The 17,606-nt window shown below is 41.2% G+C and overlaps 1 protein-coding gene across 2 annotated transcripts in view; it reads right to left on the bottom strand.

The window, feature by feature from the left end:
• Window positions 1–12,830, bottom strand: part of LOC113125252 (phosphatidylinositol-binding clathrin assembly protein) — a 55,712-nt gene extending 42,882 nt beyond the window's left edge. The window contains exons 1-2 of one of the 2 annotated variants that reach the window (XM_026298597.1): window positions 12,581–12,830; window positions 11,559–11,729 (exon numbers count right to left, since the gene is read on the bottom strand). In XM_026298597.1, coding sequence (XP_026154382.1) covers window positions 11,559–11,688 — 130 coding nt within the window. In that variant the 5' untranslated portion in view covers window positions 11,689–11,729; window positions 12,581–12,830. Of the gene's footprint in view, window positions 1–11,558 lie in introns of both variants that reach the window. The other variant, XM_026298598.1, reaches the window with a different exon arrangement.
• Window positions 12,831–17,606: the final 4,776 nt, after the last annotated feature.

The following is a 17,606-nucleotide window of genomic DNA, read 5'->3' on the forward strand; positions in this document are numbered from 1 at the left end:
CAGGACACTGTAAGCTGCTGGCACTCACACCTGGTAACTACGGGAACAGCTTCTCATTAGACTACTTGAGGACTGCGGTGGGAAAGTCCCATCAGGAGACTTCATCATAATCTGGTGCACACACACGTACAAGCATGCCCAGGTGCACACACTTCGGCATGAACGAACGGCACATCTCCGCTCTTCCCTTCACTCATTCAATGCATTATCTCCCTCAAGTACTTGCCCGCACACACACGCAGCAACGAAACACGGCAGTCTTCCAGTCCAGCATCATTCACTCAACATGGCACCTCTCCCGCTTTCACCCAAAAACATACCTACACACGGCGCAGGCAGGGGGTTATTTAGTCAATACAAATGAGTGTGGAGTAATGTAATACAAAGGTACATTATACTGTAATGTACCAATTTATAGCACAACACATCTATTTAGCTGCATTTACAGGAATGAATGACAGCCATCCAAAACATGGTTTAGTGGCTAACAGAGTGCATCTGAATTGCGGTTTTTGACACTCAAGAGTGGCAGGAGGATTAATCATAGGATTTCACGCTTATTGGGAAATGTTCCAGCAAAATTAATGCACCAGCATGTTGAATGGGTCTTTTCAATTCCAGCATTGCTCTGGCTACTCTTCTTCCCCTCTGACTGCATCCCTGCATGATATTACTAATTTTGATTATGATCAATTAATACCTCTGAAGTGGAAACACACATTAAGTCACCGTTAATGAATTAGCTACCTTGCTACTCTTCTGCTTTCAGTCAATCCACAATTCAGTCTCTTATTAGTGCTTTTCTTTCTTTACATATGTCTTTTCAGTCTGTCCATCTTCACTTCTTTTTAACAGGGCTCATGTTTTTTCATTCGGTCTGGAGTGGTTTGAGAGAGAGAGGGAACTAAGAGAAGGACTGATTAGGTCAGTAGGGACACTCGTGGATGAGTGTGTATGTGTGTGAGTGATAATGTAAAGCGGGTACATGGGCTGACTTAATCAGGCAGAGTGGAAAGCATTAGATGCCACTGATCCCAGGCCAGAGAGAGGAAGGGGAAGGCGAGGCAAGTGAGACAAATGTATGGCAGGGAAAAAGAGAGGAAGACAGAAGGAGAAGCAGATAAAAATACAGAAAAGGAGATGAGTGACCAAGAGTAGAAGGAAGAAGTAAGAGAAAGATGAGAAGAGATAATAGGACATGAGTGTCTCCTCATCCAGACAATTTGCAGGAAGCCACACACAGCTCCACCAGCCTCCTCTTCTGGCTATACCGCTCCTTTCTTTCCTGATGTGGTCCACAGCAGAAAGAGTTATGGGGAGTTTTTGTATCTAGCACACTGTGAGCAATTATCCTGACCACAAATTTGACATAAGATTCAGACTAACAATCCTCAATTACAATAGTCCGACAAACACCTCTTTGTCCTGTGAGCAATTATCTGACCCAGCTAATTGGCGCAGACACATTAGAGATAAAACAGAGGAGTAAAGGGCTCTGTGGAGGAAAAGACAAGGCTAGAAGTCTGAAAACTCCACTAGTTTCAAAACTAAGCTTGCTGAATGTACAGCCTATTGGCCTATTGTGTATAAGGTTAACCTAGGAGCAACATGGTAGACAGTCTAAGGCTGTGTTCAGGCTTTCACTCTCACATGATGTTTGAGTAAATGTACTCTCATTCCCAACAGTGACCTTCTCTGTTCCTGTCTGATCTGAGTTCTATTGTTACTGTCATCTGCTGAACTCTGTGGCCTTTCACAGAACCACAATAGACCAGACACTTGCTGGTACCAAGGGAGCAGTGTGAGCGCTAGACGAGCCAGACTCAGGGTCTGACGAGAAAACGTGATGTTATACGTGCATACCAGGATGATTCAATAAGCCAAGAGAGAAATGTATCAATTTTCTTTACCATGATTGTTGCCTGTGCTAGGTCACTGTGGCAGTTGTGCCAGTAAGGATCTATAAACCTGAACTTGAGAGACTATGTTTGCGTGTGTTTGCGAGAAAAAGAAAGCAGGTGATCAGATCGAGCACAGGAAGAAGGCAGCAAGGAGGAGGCACAGATCACATCTGGCCCAGCTGGCTACCTCCTATCTGCGCTCTCTTCTTGTCTCGTCAGCCACCTTTAAATCCCCCAATATCCACCCACTCATGGGCAATAAACACAGAAATGCACACAAACTCCTGTTTCTCTATCCACTTTCATCTCCTCCTTCGTTGCTTCTGATCTCCAGACAGACTTGTCTCCTGTCTATCTCCATGTCTGTTTTTGTTTGATTGTTAGAACATACTCACTTGTCTGTTCCCCCTGCCTTTTCCATTTCAGGTTATCTTAAACTTCTGTCTTCTCTCTCTCAGATCTCTGCCTTTACTTAATCCATCAGCCAAATGGGATCAACTACCATGATATGACACATTGGTACCAGAAAATGTCTAAAGAATCCCAACAATCCACAAGTATTAACCCACAGTTCCCTGTGGAACAAAAACCACATCCTTGTGCTATTAAGGAAATTTATCAGTCATTGATTATCTAGTGGTTTTCTCTTTCTATCTAGTTGCTGACACCAACATATGGAAAATGTGACAACCCAACAATCACGCTGCTGTGATAGATGTGAATTAACCCTCAGTAGCAAATCAGCTTTTCAGTCCTCTCTTCACATCTTTAAAAACCCTGTGGCTTGACTTGTCTGTGTCTGACACAGTAAAGTCCCTTCAGAGACCAACAAAGAAAGGTCATGCTCACATAGCTGGAATTCCTAAACAGAAATGCCTATGTAGAGAACCTGCTGACTTTTCGTTTAACCGAGGTGGTTATGATGAGACGACAGTGTACTAGCAGTAGGCTCTGTGTCAGAATACTCTGACTGCAGATATCATTACTACAATTGCGACCTTCCCCAAGACGATATTGTGCTAACAGCTTGTGATTAGGGCGTCCAAGCTGCAACATCTGTTATTCTCCTTATGTAGTTTCCCACTTTGCTCAACTCTACTGCTCAAAAATAGCAGTCTCACCATCAAAAGAACAGCAGAATACTATTTTAGTGAACATCAGACGTACACATTTTACAGAAGCATCAAAAGGGTCAAATGAACACAAAATCTGTATAAATGCAGGGTGATATGGAAAAAATATAAAAATGATCCCACCTGATACAAAGTAGTAATCCTATAAAAGTAATAGCACAAATTAATGAATATCACTCCTAAATAACATCACACTTCAGCTTATATGAATGTCCACAGCTTCAGGTGTGGACATTCATACATTCAGCAATGTATGAATGTCCACAGCAACAATGGACCTTAACTATATGACAAAAGGAGATTTATATTTTAAAACAATTCAACAATGTTTTTATTGATTACTTGACCGCCAAATTTGCACAGTAAATCCTACTTTTAATGAAGCGAGGCGCAGTGCTTCAGCTGCAGTTTCTGAGGGCTGTTATACATTTTGCAAATCTGTAGACGTCAACTGTGCTTGTTTGGCTTAAAGCCCCAAAGATTCAAATCTTTTTTTTTTTTTTTAGCAGAAATAAAAAGAAAGCCCCTATGTTTCATAAGGTTTATGCCACTGTTACAGTTTACGCTACAGTAGCCCTACAACCCTTTTCTAAGCTTTCCTAATCCTGCATGAAGATTAAAGAAGTGATCCAGAACTACAAAGCAATAAAATTCTTTACTGATCTCACGGGAAGTTTCTCTCTTTCCCTCTTAACAAGAAGGTTAGAGGTTAACCACATGGCAGATCACCTCTGCTGCTGCTAGGGATTCAGTATCTTGCTCAAGGACACTTCCGTAGAGTGGATACTTGCCAACAGGAAGGCCTTGCTCATCTAGTTGCACAATGTTTTCAACTTCTCAGCCACCCGGCAGTTCCAATCACTCCATGGGGAATTGAGATTACCATGGTTTAATAATGCTGCTAACTGAACAAGCGTACTGCTGCAGAGCCGACTGACCTTCATTCAAAATCTGCACAGGTTCTCAGCAACAGGGGGATGTACACACTGACATGCTCTGCGCAGGCAAAAAGCCAGACACAGAAGGTACTGGGAGGAGTCAGGCCCCAATCTGTTAAAGATTAACGCTCCACAGTATCAGCACCTTGTCTGGCATGTACTAGTAATCTCCTTCTCTCTTCTGTCTGTTTCTGTGCTAGGGACTGCAAAAGGGTTTGCCTCAAAAGAGGATTCCCTGTACACCCCTCCCTCCCCCTATCTTCCCCTCTCAAATCCTCCTGATAGCAGAGAGAGAGAGGTGTGAACAACTGTAAGAACTGTAAGCCTGCAAAATTTGAAATAAATATTTTCCTTTCTTTCTTTGGCTTTACATTCACACTAAGCCCAAATCTTTTTTCTCTAAACCCCTGACAGTTTGTTAAAGACTCAAAAGAATGAATGACTATGAGAATGCCAGTCTTGTTTTGTAGCACTGACAGGAGAAACAAGCCTTGTACAGCACAATGAAGTACACCTCCACAGAGTTTCTGTCACATCCACTTCTTCCTATGATCGCTCACTTTACAGCCAATACAGTTCATCGCACAATAGTGGTTAAATCATTGATGTATATTTATGTTCGAGAGCAATCAGACGACTTCTCTTCAATAAGATTTCACTGACTGTCTCAGTGCTGATGAGTTAATGGGTATAGGCCAAAACATATCATTATTTTATTCCAGTGCAAACAAATTTCTTTCCTTCTATGTTAAAGGACAACATGTTTTCACTTTAGTGTGGCCTTTTGCGTACATGTCATAACATGCCTTCCAGGGCATTAATTATTTAAATGACTGTCTCAGTGAAACAGTACACAAATCATGCCTTACCTGGAGCAACAGGCTGCATTTATGAGCCTTGATCAAATCGTTTATGACTTGATCAAGGCTCTGTTTAAGTACTGACTTAAACAGACTTTATCAAAAAGAGCAGCTAAATTTCCTATTAATCTATGCAGAATGAAATAATGGAATAAAAGCACTCAAAAGACTTGGATTGTTTCCGTCCTGCTAGGTTATGATATTTAACGTTTATTGTAAAGTTCTGGTATTTCAGGGTGGATAACGTCTGAAAAATAATCTGAAAATGTTTGATAATTAAAATGTGCACAAGCCAAAAGAAGTTACGTATGTAAGTCTTTCTCATACCGTACATGTAGAGCTTGACAGCTACCAAAAAATACATAAATTTGTGAACTGGCATTAGAATCTGAATAAAGAAAAAGCGAGATCAGGGCTGGAGTTAGGGGGCTGACAGGAAGGAAAGATGGAAGATGATAAGGATGATAAGCCAAAATAAGGGGAAAGAAGAAACAAATCAATGGAAAAGAAAAATGAAGGAGAGGCAGAGAAAGCAGAGAGAGTCACCAAAAGTTGGTCTATTAATAGCCTAGCTCTGGTTCTATAGCTTTAATTCTCCCCTTGAGGTCTTAAACAAGAGTGGTTCCTCCTCTCTTTTGTGCCTGTCTCTCTCAGTCACACAGAAAGAGACAGTCTCTTCTCCAACTGCACTGTTTTCATGGGGGGGAGTCGGGAAATCTTGTCAAGTGAATAGGATTGAAGTCTGTGCGTGTATGTCTCAAAGAGCGTGCTTCTGCTAGAACATCTTGGGGGAATGTCTACCAGTTTCTGTCAGAAAAAGAAAGTGACACCGACAGAGAGAAAAGCAGGCGGGGAGAAAGAAAGACGTACATGCATACAGGTAAAGTATGGGAAGAAAAACAAGCAGTTGAACCCAGCCAAAGGCCCCTGAGAGAACGCGGCTAAAAATAAATCGAGAAGCACCAAATGTTCCCAAACAAACGCACACACATAGACGGGGCCGATTTACAAATGTACCTAATACACTAAATGTGATGTACAATGAGCAGGTAGTGTTCTCCCTTGTGTAGTTGGATTAGTGCTAGGAAAAGGACAGCAAGATTTCCCTTGAGGAAGACATTTAATCCCAACTAGTCAGACAGTCATTTCATCCATTTCTAATATAATAGACAGATTAGTGCAGCTCTAATTTCCCGATGACACATTACAGCAGCACTTTCGACTGACCACATTAAATTAGATGCAGGAATTTGCTCATCAGTGCTGAGGAACTTTCAGGAATATGAACCAGTGACCTCTTTTAGTGCAGATTCACTTTAGTTTGGCTGTGCATTTAAGTGACAGGTGGCATGGCTGCAGGCATAAAAGGACATTTGGCACGTAACCAACTGAAGATGAGGTTAACATAATTATGTTAACAATAATAAATGAAGAGGAAAAGTGCAGAATTATGCAAAAGAAAATTAATTACTGACTAGCAATAACATGATTAATGAAATTAAATATTACCAGCCAATTTAGAGACAACCGAGCACCGTAGCAAATATTTTATAGATCTTGATTGATCCCGGTTGATCACACTCTTACTAGTAAGTAGATTAATACTGCTACTGCTCTGATTTGTCTTTATACCATGATGTAGACATGCAAAGTCCTGCTGAATGTACTTCAACTTGAACCATGCAGTAACATTTAGGACTCTGGTTGAGTGTAAAGAAGCGATTACATATTCAATGACTACATAGCGTGCAGCATGGCTGTAACCGATTCCATGCATACTCAAAAGACTGAAGCACTCTCATGGGAGTCAGACAGCATTACAATTTCTGCTTTTCCCTCCCAAACACATACACAAAGTCTCACTCACAACAGTCCACCTTCATTCCCTGGAGTTTCACTTGAAACAGATATATTAAGACAGCCAGCAATAAGCCTTGTTCCTGTCTGGTAGTCTAAACTGGGCCTATCTTGGATCTGCACACAGGGAGGGACTAACCGACCCTGTTTAGATAGCATTACACTCATCTACAATCACTAAAGACAGAAGCCCCCCCACCATGTTACTAACCAGCTACACCCTGCAGCAGGTTGATCAGGGTTGGAATCAATGCAACACAAACAGTAGGAAATAAGAGACTATTTGTATCCTTAAATCAAATCTAATTCAATTCCCTGAATTGTTTTCTCTAGTGGTATTTGGTGTATAACAAGAAATAAGAACAGTAACGAATACAGAATGACAGCAAAGCAAAAGAAACACTATCTGGTGCAGAATAGAAATTCAGCAGCAACTATACTGATCTTTAAAGCAAAAAATATCAAGTAACTTTGAAAAACATCTTCCAATTACTAAATCATGGCACCATCTAACACAGACCCACACACACACACACACACACACACACACACACACGAGAAGATGGGTAGACAGGTGCAATGAATTTATCTGTCAAAGTAAGCTCCTGTCTGAAATAGAGCTGTAAAGTCACCAACTCACTGGAGGCTGAAACACAAACAAACAATAACTTACTGTATACATTTTGGCTCTATCAGTCTGCTAGACTAACCCAGAGCACAAGGGCAGTCAAGTGTTGGACTACTCTAGCACATGTCATATACTTCACTTACTACAAAGCTGATGGGCCAGTGTATGCTGAAAATAAACTAGAGCCAATCACGTCTGAAAGCAAAAGATTTCCCAAACTGCCACACTCAAAGATGGGCCAAAAAGCCTGCCATTATAGTGAGCAGCAGGATACTAATCATTCAAATGGGGGATAACAATGCAGATTTTGGGCTGTCTCCTTGAAATCATTCATTCATTCAGTGTGCTCATTTGTACACATGAATCGAAATGGAAGCATTTGTGTCAACAAGAGCTTCAGAGAAGTTCAAATTTTTCCTTCCTCGTAATGTACACATGTATCATCTGCCTAGCACTTTTTTCACTATTTACCAATATAACATCTTCTCAACACCTCTGAATATTGTGACCAGAATCCTTGTATCAAAGAAAATTTGGGCAGAGCAAAAGATTGATAGATATTATTGATATCTAAAATCAAATGTTTTTAATACAAACCAATTAATTTAACAAATTTAATCTAATTAATTTATCTTATTTGTTTTCCTCCTGCCAAGATTGAGTTCTCATTTTTGTCATATGAAGACAAAAGAGGACAAATTTTGGACAGAGAACACATGGACTGGAGGAGGCGTGGAGGAGGCCACTGACAGTACATCAAGTCTGAACAAAAACTGGGTGGAACTGCTGCAACACTTACACCAGTTCATTCACACCTCGATTTATGTGACTCCAATGATTCTCACATGACTGCCAAGTGACTCTCATGTGATGTCAAGGTGTGAATTGCTCACAGAATTTAAGTGCTGGAGACACATCCCGCTAGTCATTGAGCTGAGCAGAGTTTATTTATGATTATTAGATATTCCATTATCCTGAATTACTGGGAACCTTCATTAGAGTCTCATGTCGTACTTCTAAGAAACACTCAACACGCAGCTCAACCACATAAACAAAGGTTTTGAAAGCAGCACTGTGGCTGTGCCTGCAGCTGATTTCACCACACAACTTCCCCTGTCGACTAACGTCCATTTAACACGAGCCGGCTGGTTTGCTGCCATGACAACAAAGTGCTAGTGAAAAGGAAACTAGACTTGAGTTTAAATTTCACATCTTCTTTCTTACAGCTGTATGATGGATAAGCAATCAGCCTTTCAATGATGCCAAAGTGGAAATAAGTGGCCTTGCAGTGTTTGTGTGTGCCATGACAATCACTTAGCTGCTTATAAAAGCTGGATTAAACACACAATATCTCTCACCTTGACAACCTGTAAACTGCGAGCAGGTGTGCAAGCAGAGAGACATATTCCAACAATTTCTGACCCTCCCTCATTGACTTTTATGATGATAATCTCCATAAATAGAAGAGCTTTTCACGAATGATGGGAAGGACTCGTCATTTTTGCCGCTGACTCACAAGCCGGGGTTAATTGAGGTGGACAGTCCCAATCATGACACTAAATAGCTTTAAAACGGCACTTATTTTCACCAGTGGTGCATGAATGTCACGGCTGCTCCAGTCAACAGCCCTAGAACTACCGCACGCTCACTACTGGCTGTGCTGAAAGGCTATTGCCAGGTTTATTTGGTTATTGGGTCTAGATGCAAATATGCAAGTGAGATCATTCACAGCTTGCTGTCAGACAGTCACAGCTGCTTGTGGTAAATTTGTGCCAAGGAGAGAGCAAAAGAAAATGAGACTTGTGTGTTTTGCGAGTGTGTGTAGGCGGGCAGGGGGCCACTGAAAAATAGAAAAACAAAAAGCAAAAAATAAAAACCTAGAACGCAAAAAAATAAGAAAGAATGCCAAGCACTCTGGTTCCAGCTTCTTATAACTGGAACAAAATGAATTTTCTGAAGTAGAAACAGGGCTGACTGAATGACTAACAAACTACCTTACCTGTGTTTACTAAAGTAGTAAAGTACTGGATGGTTGGATCAGCTGGCTGGCTGGCTAACGGAGTAATGATCAAACACAATGCCCGTGAGCCTCCCTGACTTGCTAACCGACTCACAAATTGACTACCTGCCTGCCTGAATGATGACCTAACCTATAACCTGCCTTTATTCCTGCCTGCTGGCTGCCCTTCCTTTTAATACTGACAACACAAGGAACTTGACAACCTGACAACACAGAGTGTTACATTCACAGTAAAAATCACCAAACAGACTAATAACCTGACAATCAGGCCTTCATACAATGCACCACTCACTGACTGTCCCCCCCCACAACACTGAGGTTGTTGCTCCCACAAAGAAATCAATAACCCACAATGATTAAGCTTGACATGGCGTATTGGCTGCAAAGGTCTGGCCAAGTTCACAAAAGGAGCAGAGACAATACATGACTTTTGTTGAACGTCAGCAGCTGAGTCTTGTGAGCAAGGAGGAGTTGACGGATGTGAAGCAGCTGAGCTGAAACATCGATCAAACATGCGCGTCCCATGCCGACAAAGGCGGTTTCCAGAAACCGATCTTCAGCACATTTAGTCCCACTAATGTCTAACACCAGCACCAGCGATAAGCACATGTCCTTGGGTCTGACTCATTCTTATTATTAATGAAAATATTCATTCCTTCTTTTGTGTTGTCCCACTTGCATCACTACCACCTTCAGCATGACTCAGTTTAATTTCAGTGGGCTTTACTGACAGTGGAAAGTACTAATCCACTCTTCATAACTAGATCAAAATGTGAAACAGAAATCATTTTGCTTAAAAAAAAAAAAAAAAAAAAAAAAAGAACTACTACATCCTGGTCTACGCTGACACACCTCAAAATGTTTTGTAAGAGGCTTTCCAACTGAATAAAGGCCACCACGGCTGCATTATGAGAAAATCTCTTTCTGTAACTATTTCCTAACATGATCTGTGAGATTTCAGAGTACTGATCTGTAGTTTCATTTCTCTTGGGAAACAAGATGAGTAGTTCATCCTTCCTGGCCTGCAGGTCTGTTGAAAGACTTACTTTCTGACAGTTAGTCACTTGTTTTGTTTTTGTCAGTGACTTGTCTTTAAGTGTCTACAACAGGAACCCTCTTATAAGAGTTCATTACTGAGCCAGACCCTGTAATTCAAGATGTTTTGGATGTGTCATAAATTGTCACAAATTCACAGACAAAGTAAACAGCTGAGGATTGCAGCCCCATGATTGCAAAAAGTTTGCCCACTCTAGGTTCTGTTTGTTACACATTGAAATAGTGGTGGAACGATCAGTCAATAAAAGGGATGGACAATTAAAGTTAATCAGCAACAGTTCTGATAACAGATTAAACATTTACCAAGTTTATCAAGGAAAAACTAGATGCTTAATAGATTGAGCATCTAAAATGTGAGGATTACCTGTTTAAATTCTAATCCACGGGTTTTAAACGATTACCAACAAGTTGGAGTCCAGCTGAAGTAATTAGCTGATTTACAGAGAATTAATCTACAAGGTTTTTGGTATCTAATTAACCGTTTCCCTTATTTCTCAAGCAAAAAACACTAAATATTCACACTTCCAAGGTCCTGAAATACAAGGATCTGATTCTTTTGACTGTCATTCATGACACTAAATTGAGTATCTTTAACCTTTGGACTCCTGGCCATATAAAACAAGCTATTTGGACATGCCACACTGAGCTCTGAGAAACTATCATGGGCATTGTCACTGTTTTCCAGCATTGTATAAACATGTTAGCAAGAGAACTGTGTGCAGATTCATTAATAATGAAAAGAATCACCAACTGCAGCCTGACATCCTAATGGCCATTTTCTCTCCATTGTGACATCTTTAAGTGCCAAAAATTAACCAATTAATTTAAAAAAAAAACAACTGGCAGATGCTGTAGTTGCAGGTGTGCATGAATACTTATTAACATATTAATAGGCATGCTCTCAAGCATCCCTACACCTCCTCTTTCATGATTAAAACAGTTAACATGGTGCATATGAGATAAAACCTTTACTCTCCACTCCCAGCTTGTATAATCGTGTGACTGTCTTCCTGCTGGACTCACTAACGCCGTCCAACCAGACTGCAGAGTGAAGGAATGTGTGTATCACAGCTTCAGCACTTCAGCCCACAAAACCTGTATGTCTGCTTTTGCAGCCCTGCAGCTGTTTGACAACAACCCACACCGCCGTAGAGGATATACTCACAGTCAAGGTGTTTCTTCTTGGGTCCACTGACTTCATGCGTGGTGGCTTTGCACACAGCCTTGTTGATAGCCGACCCGGTCATGCTGTGCTGCGCTGCTGCGATCCGATCCGTGATAGACTGGCCCGACATCGCTCCTGTTTCTCTCTCTCTGCTTTTTTTCCCCCAATCAGCTAAAATAGCACAATAACGATCCGATCAATGGATCAACTCCCTGCGGGACACAACTCAACGTGACTTCACTGTCAAGTGGAGGTAAAGGGTTGTGATCAGACACCCACTCGTGTGTTAAGTTTATTTATTTTTTCCCCAGGTGCGTATAAAACCTGTGCACTCTGCCGTAATGTTAAATCACTGGCTGCGCGTACAAGAATATATGATTGGCTTTAAATCGAAAAATCACAATCAAGAGCTGAGTTGCAGTTTTTCCTTTGTAGTTAAATTGTTTGGCAACTGTTTATTCCGACTATCTATCTATCTAGTAAACAAAACAGGACGACACTGGTGTGAGCTAGTCTGTGTTAGCTAATGTTTCCGTCGCAGTACTCGAACCAGCAAAGAGTCCCACTGTGGAAACTGTAAACACTTGAAATTACTTTCTGGCCACAAATAAACATAGCTAACTGGCTGGTTTGCAACCTGGATGGTTTGTTTTGTGTTTTCTGTGATTACAAAAGAGAAAAGTCCACCTCGGCGTAGACAAAAAAAAAAGTAATCAGTATGAATCACAGCTTGGAGAACACCAACAACAATCTCGACAAACCCCCTAAAAAAAAACCTCGAGTTCCTCCTCCACGTCAACTTGTTAGCTTGGACTGTGTGTGGCTATCACTGGTCGCTCGGCAAAGTCTGAGTTAAACCCCCCCTCTGGCGTAAAAAGTGACTCAAAAACGAGCAGCACATTGTTTGAAGTTCATAAGAGGATAGTGCGAAGCTGACAGCCGGGACAGGTGTCGTTTCCCCCGGTGAGAAAACACGCGAGCAGCGGCGGGTGTTAGCCGAGTAGCTAGCGGAGTGAGCTAACCTCCCAGCCAGTCAGAGAGCGGTCGAGCGCCTGTAGTCTGACTGAAGCCCCGAGCCGGTGGACCCGGTAAGTTAACAACGACAGCTCCCTTAGCTCGGCTGGTTCCCCGCACGGTCCTCAAGCGCAGTTTGTGTTGTTCTTCGGCTGCCGACTCCGCATTATTAGCTCGTTTTTCACCGACAGTCCCGTCCCGTGCTGTCTGAAAAGTCTCGCCCCTGGTTTCTCGTTACCGACTGGCTGGCTGACTGTTTCTCTGCCGGACAAAATGGCAGCGTAAAAAATCAGCTGGTCTCACTACTGTGCTACCTTCAGGTGTCCCCCGCAAGCTCGGAATATAGAGGCCTGGATTCTAATGATTTTCTACTGAAGTGCTTGATTATTATTCTTTAACAAAAAGTAACAAAACAAAACTCCGTGTAAAATAAATGTATATAATTGTTTTATTAATCAATGATCAAACATTATTGACAATTATAACAGCTTATAATACTTGCTGATTTCTGATTCTCGTTTATGATTATTTTTATCCCTCTACTTTTAACATCTGATGGCCTCTATAATGTGTTCAACAAATAAACACTTTAAAAGACCAGATCTCGAAAACTATATGCGTTTTTTTTACTTTTTTGACAACACATAGACAAAATAGCTTATGTTTATTTAAAACCAACAGAACAATCAAGATGAAAATTAAAGTTACGTTTCATGTGCGCTTAATAATTCATTCCTAACTTTCCGACAGACCCCAAACGCCTCTCTAGTCTATTGGAGTGGAGCTGAGTGAGTGCAGCGTTTTAGGTGCCACGATTTAAATTGCAGCGGAATTTATGTAAGACATGTATCAGATTTCACATTTCTTTACACCATAAAAGCTTCTCTGCTACAACGCATGGTCTCTGTTCTCTCCTTTTATAAATGCATTTATTAAATTATTTCTCAGACGCCCTGTCCTTGTTTGACTCTAGACTTATATGGAACACGGTGTGCTGAAAAACCAGTGGGAACCGCTCATGCTGCACCGTGCACAGCCCAGTGGGTATCACACCGGATCTGAGAACTGAATAAATCAAATACCTGGTGGCTGCATTTCACAACCAGCAGAATATAGGATTTAATTAGGTGTCAGGCTGCTGTTCCTCGTCACTGTAAGTGTTTCACATTGATCACACTGGCATGCATGTAAGCAGTCTGTCACTATGCAATAAACCTATATTAAAACTGAGCTTGTCAAGTCATAGGTGCACCTGATTGAGAGTAGATCAGGGCGTGAAACATGCAATTAGGTGAGTGAGTATGAAAGAAAGAATGGTTGGGTGACACCATAATTCACAGATGTAGCACCTGATATCTGTGGCTGATTTTATGTGTGTGTGTGTGTGTGTGTGTGTGTGTGTGTCTTAATCTCTGAGAGTTTCTTTCTCGGTTTCAGAGAACCAGATGCAGTTTGCAGTATTTCCTGCCTGGGTGAGAAATACTGCAAACTGACCCCAGCAGCAGCAGCAGCAGCGGCAGCAGCAGGTGAATTCCTGGAATCCACCACTGCTTTTGACCTTTAATGACCTCTCCTCTATGCTCCTCTTCTTCACAACAGGAGAGAGAAGACCCTTCAAGATGATGATGATTGATGTGATGAACTGTAAAGAGTGGGTGATGAGAAACACACATTTATCCCCACAGTCAGCTAGAATGTATCAGCACATGAGAGCTGAATATGTGCACCTACAAGCAGCGCTCAGCTTATACTGTGCTCCATTGGTTTCTTTTTTAATAATTTCAGCCAAACATCATGAAGTATTGTGTTGAAAATCATGCATGTTGCAGAAGAAAGGAAAATGCAACCATCATTGATGGAAGTGGTTAAAGCTGCAGTGTTCAGTTCCCCCTTTTCTTTAGCTCTGGGTGAGAGCTGAAGATACACCAACATGCAGTGAAAGGGAACAAAAACTTCTTTGATAAGCCACAAAAGCTGCACCACTTGACTAAATCAATTAGTTTTTTATTATAAATTGGGATTTGTTATGTGCAGCAAATACTGGGTTTAAGTCAATTTTCAGCCAAGTCACATGAGATATGAACAATAATATCATATTGTCATTATGTAAAAATGAGCAATGCACATAAAGAATTGATGCACAGAAGCCCACAGATTGGCAGGTAGACAGTGACAGATGCCAGGGAATGTAGAGTCTCAACGTGATTTGCATGTAATTGAAAGGAGCTGTGCCACCCAGAGGATGCTTAGGTAAACTCAGGCTGAACACCATAAAACAAAACCTATACTCTGCTCCTTATGAAGCCCCAGTGCCATTTCACCTTTCATCGCTCCCTCCTGACTCGGAGTGGTGTTGCCATCTGCAGGCAAAGGGCTCAACTCCCTATTTCCATGGCAACTGTGTGCGTGGATATGGGGAGCCCCCGTAGCCCCTGGCAACAAGCTCTTGGCTGGGATAGGAGTCCTATCAGCACCTGTCAATCACAGGATGAGCCGCTGTTTTGCCCAAGGCCAATGTGCTCAAAGAGATAGGAATAAATCCATTACCAGGCAACCGAACCTGGATGGGGTCAGCCGGAGACACTCTCAGAGTCAAAGACTGGGACTCACAGATGCGTATATTCTTTCAGAGTGTGTAAAAGGCTACATTATGTCAGGGAGGGAAGCTTTCACTACTGTCACTATGGTTACCATCGATGGAGCTATATAATGACAACACATAGGCATCCTGACCTTTATGCTACGCTTACCAACAAATGTTGACTAGCAGAAAGTTTCCTATAAGTAGGGCAACCCAGTTCTTCAGTTATGAACACATGATTACACGAAATCCAAAGCATGAAAGGGCTCCCCTCGTACTAAACAGCACTAAAATTATTATAGAAATAAATATCACACTAGAAAGATGACACGGAGCACCTTTGAAAGAATCCTTTGAATTTTCAAGAAATGTTCACTTCAAGAGACTCTGGCTGAGGGGACCCTATGGCCCTGTGGGTCTTTGCTTTGCACACACTGAGCGACTCATCCATAATCATAAGGTATGAACATGCCTTTGACTGCAAACCCTCCACCATCTTCTTGTAGTTCCTGTAAAAATCTTTTTCTTCCTTCACTTTCCCCTTCATGTGTGGAAGAGGTAGCTACAGTACATCATAATCAAATCTGTAGTTTCTTTGAGTCATAGGGTACATTTAGTTCTTCAATAACTGTCAGTATCTGGATGACTGGACCCACACATTAACTTCTTGAACCCTATTCTTTCACCTCATTCTTTTAGGTTTATGACACAGCCTACTCACTACACACATTGAAATGTATTATTTTATATTAAGACAGGTAGAGATATTTTCCACAGTAACACAACCTATAATAAAAAATAAAAATAAAATTGACCACAGCTTTTGGTGGATTGCATCAGCAGGTACGTATCTGCCGTTTCCTGACAACAAATCCCCCATCCCCACACATGTGAGGTAAGATCCCTTTGCCATCCATATTTAAATATAATCTTAAAATGTCTAACAAAACATTTCAAATACAGTATGTTTAACTTCTGGGGGCAAGGTCTGCTGTTCAGCTCCCACTGTATTACTATTTTGAATAAAGCAATACAATATAAAAGACAAAATGATTTGAAAGTGATGTTATGTAGCAATGGTAAGGTGTACAAAGACTGCAGGTAAGCTTCAATAACAAAGCCAGTCAGTGAGTGTGGATCCAACAGCCATGAGGCAGGTTTTATTTACAATGTTATCCTAAGGACTAAAAGTATCTGCAGTGGTGAGGCTTCAGCCTACAGCTGGGGTGAAGGAGGCAAACTACTGGTGAAAAACAAACAAGATTAAAGCCCAAAAATAGCCATCTCCATAACAGAAAACGCCCAATACAAATGCCACCACAACCAATAATCACAAACAATGTCACCACCTAAAGTGAACCTCCAACACCTCCAGCTATTTTGATGTGGCCTACACCACATGCAGAATATTTATATAAAAATATATAAAAACAAGATCAACCAGCACAGTGCCTGTAAGTAAACATTTACAACCAGTTGCATTTAACATTAAAATACCTCCACAACTTGATGATCTGGACTGTTAGGACCCTTTCAAATAAAGTAAATATAACAATGGGTACAATATGATTGACTTTCAAACAGTTAAAGCTTCAATATAACCATTAAAAAGTTTTTTTTTTTTTGGCTCAACAGAGACAACCACGTGCACAGGCCTTCTCATAGGAAGAGAAAGAAAACCTGTGCACCTCTGACCTTTAAAAACTGGGCCACATGACATGATCACATGACCATTTCTACCCCTGCCACACTTAGATAGTGGGAATGGGTGAGCAGGTGAATCTGGGAGAGGAGAAAAAGGTGACTGGTACAGGGATGGAAGTCTGAGGGCATCTGGTGGGTGGATGAAGAGTTGCAAGTTGTGTCACTGTTTTTATCTTAAACAGAAATTACAGCAGAATCGGTTACAACAGAGCAGAATGGAAAAAATCTAAAAAGATGAGACAGGAATTGTGACAGAAAAACAGCAAGAGACTAAGCCAAACATAAAATCCTCACTACCATCCTGTTGATGAAAAGGGTAAGATAAAAGTTTGCTCAGGACCAAGATCAATGTCTGTATCTTTCATGGTTGTGACTGTGAGCTTCTAGGATCAATCATCATGTCTTTGGCTTTTGGAACTTGGGTAAAAATGATCAATAACAGACCATTCATCTGGTGAGATCAGATCCAAAAGAAATGATGAGATTAAGTCAACAGAGACCTCACAAGTTAAATACCAAACAATTAACACATCAGTGAAAATTTCTAGCTTTTCTATCCAGTTCCACCCCTTAGCTAGAAACAAATTAAACTCCACATTTGATCCTCAACACAAAGATTTTTTTTTTCTTCCCTGTCAGTAATGTCATTGAGCAGATCATCAGGATGGAGCTGTAAATGTTAAAAACTCTATAAATCAATAAACACATGGAGCTTCAAAAGTTCATCAATTTTCTGCCCTCTAGCACTC

This window comes from Mastacembelus armatus, chromosome 18 (assembly GCF_900324485.2).
Source record: "Mastacembelus armatus chromosome 18, fMasArm1.2, whole genome shotgun sequence".
Classification (NCBI taxonomy): domain Eukaryota; kingdom Metazoa; phylum Chordata; class Actinopteri; order Synbranchiformes; family Mastacembelidae; genus Mastacembelus; species Mastacembelus armatus.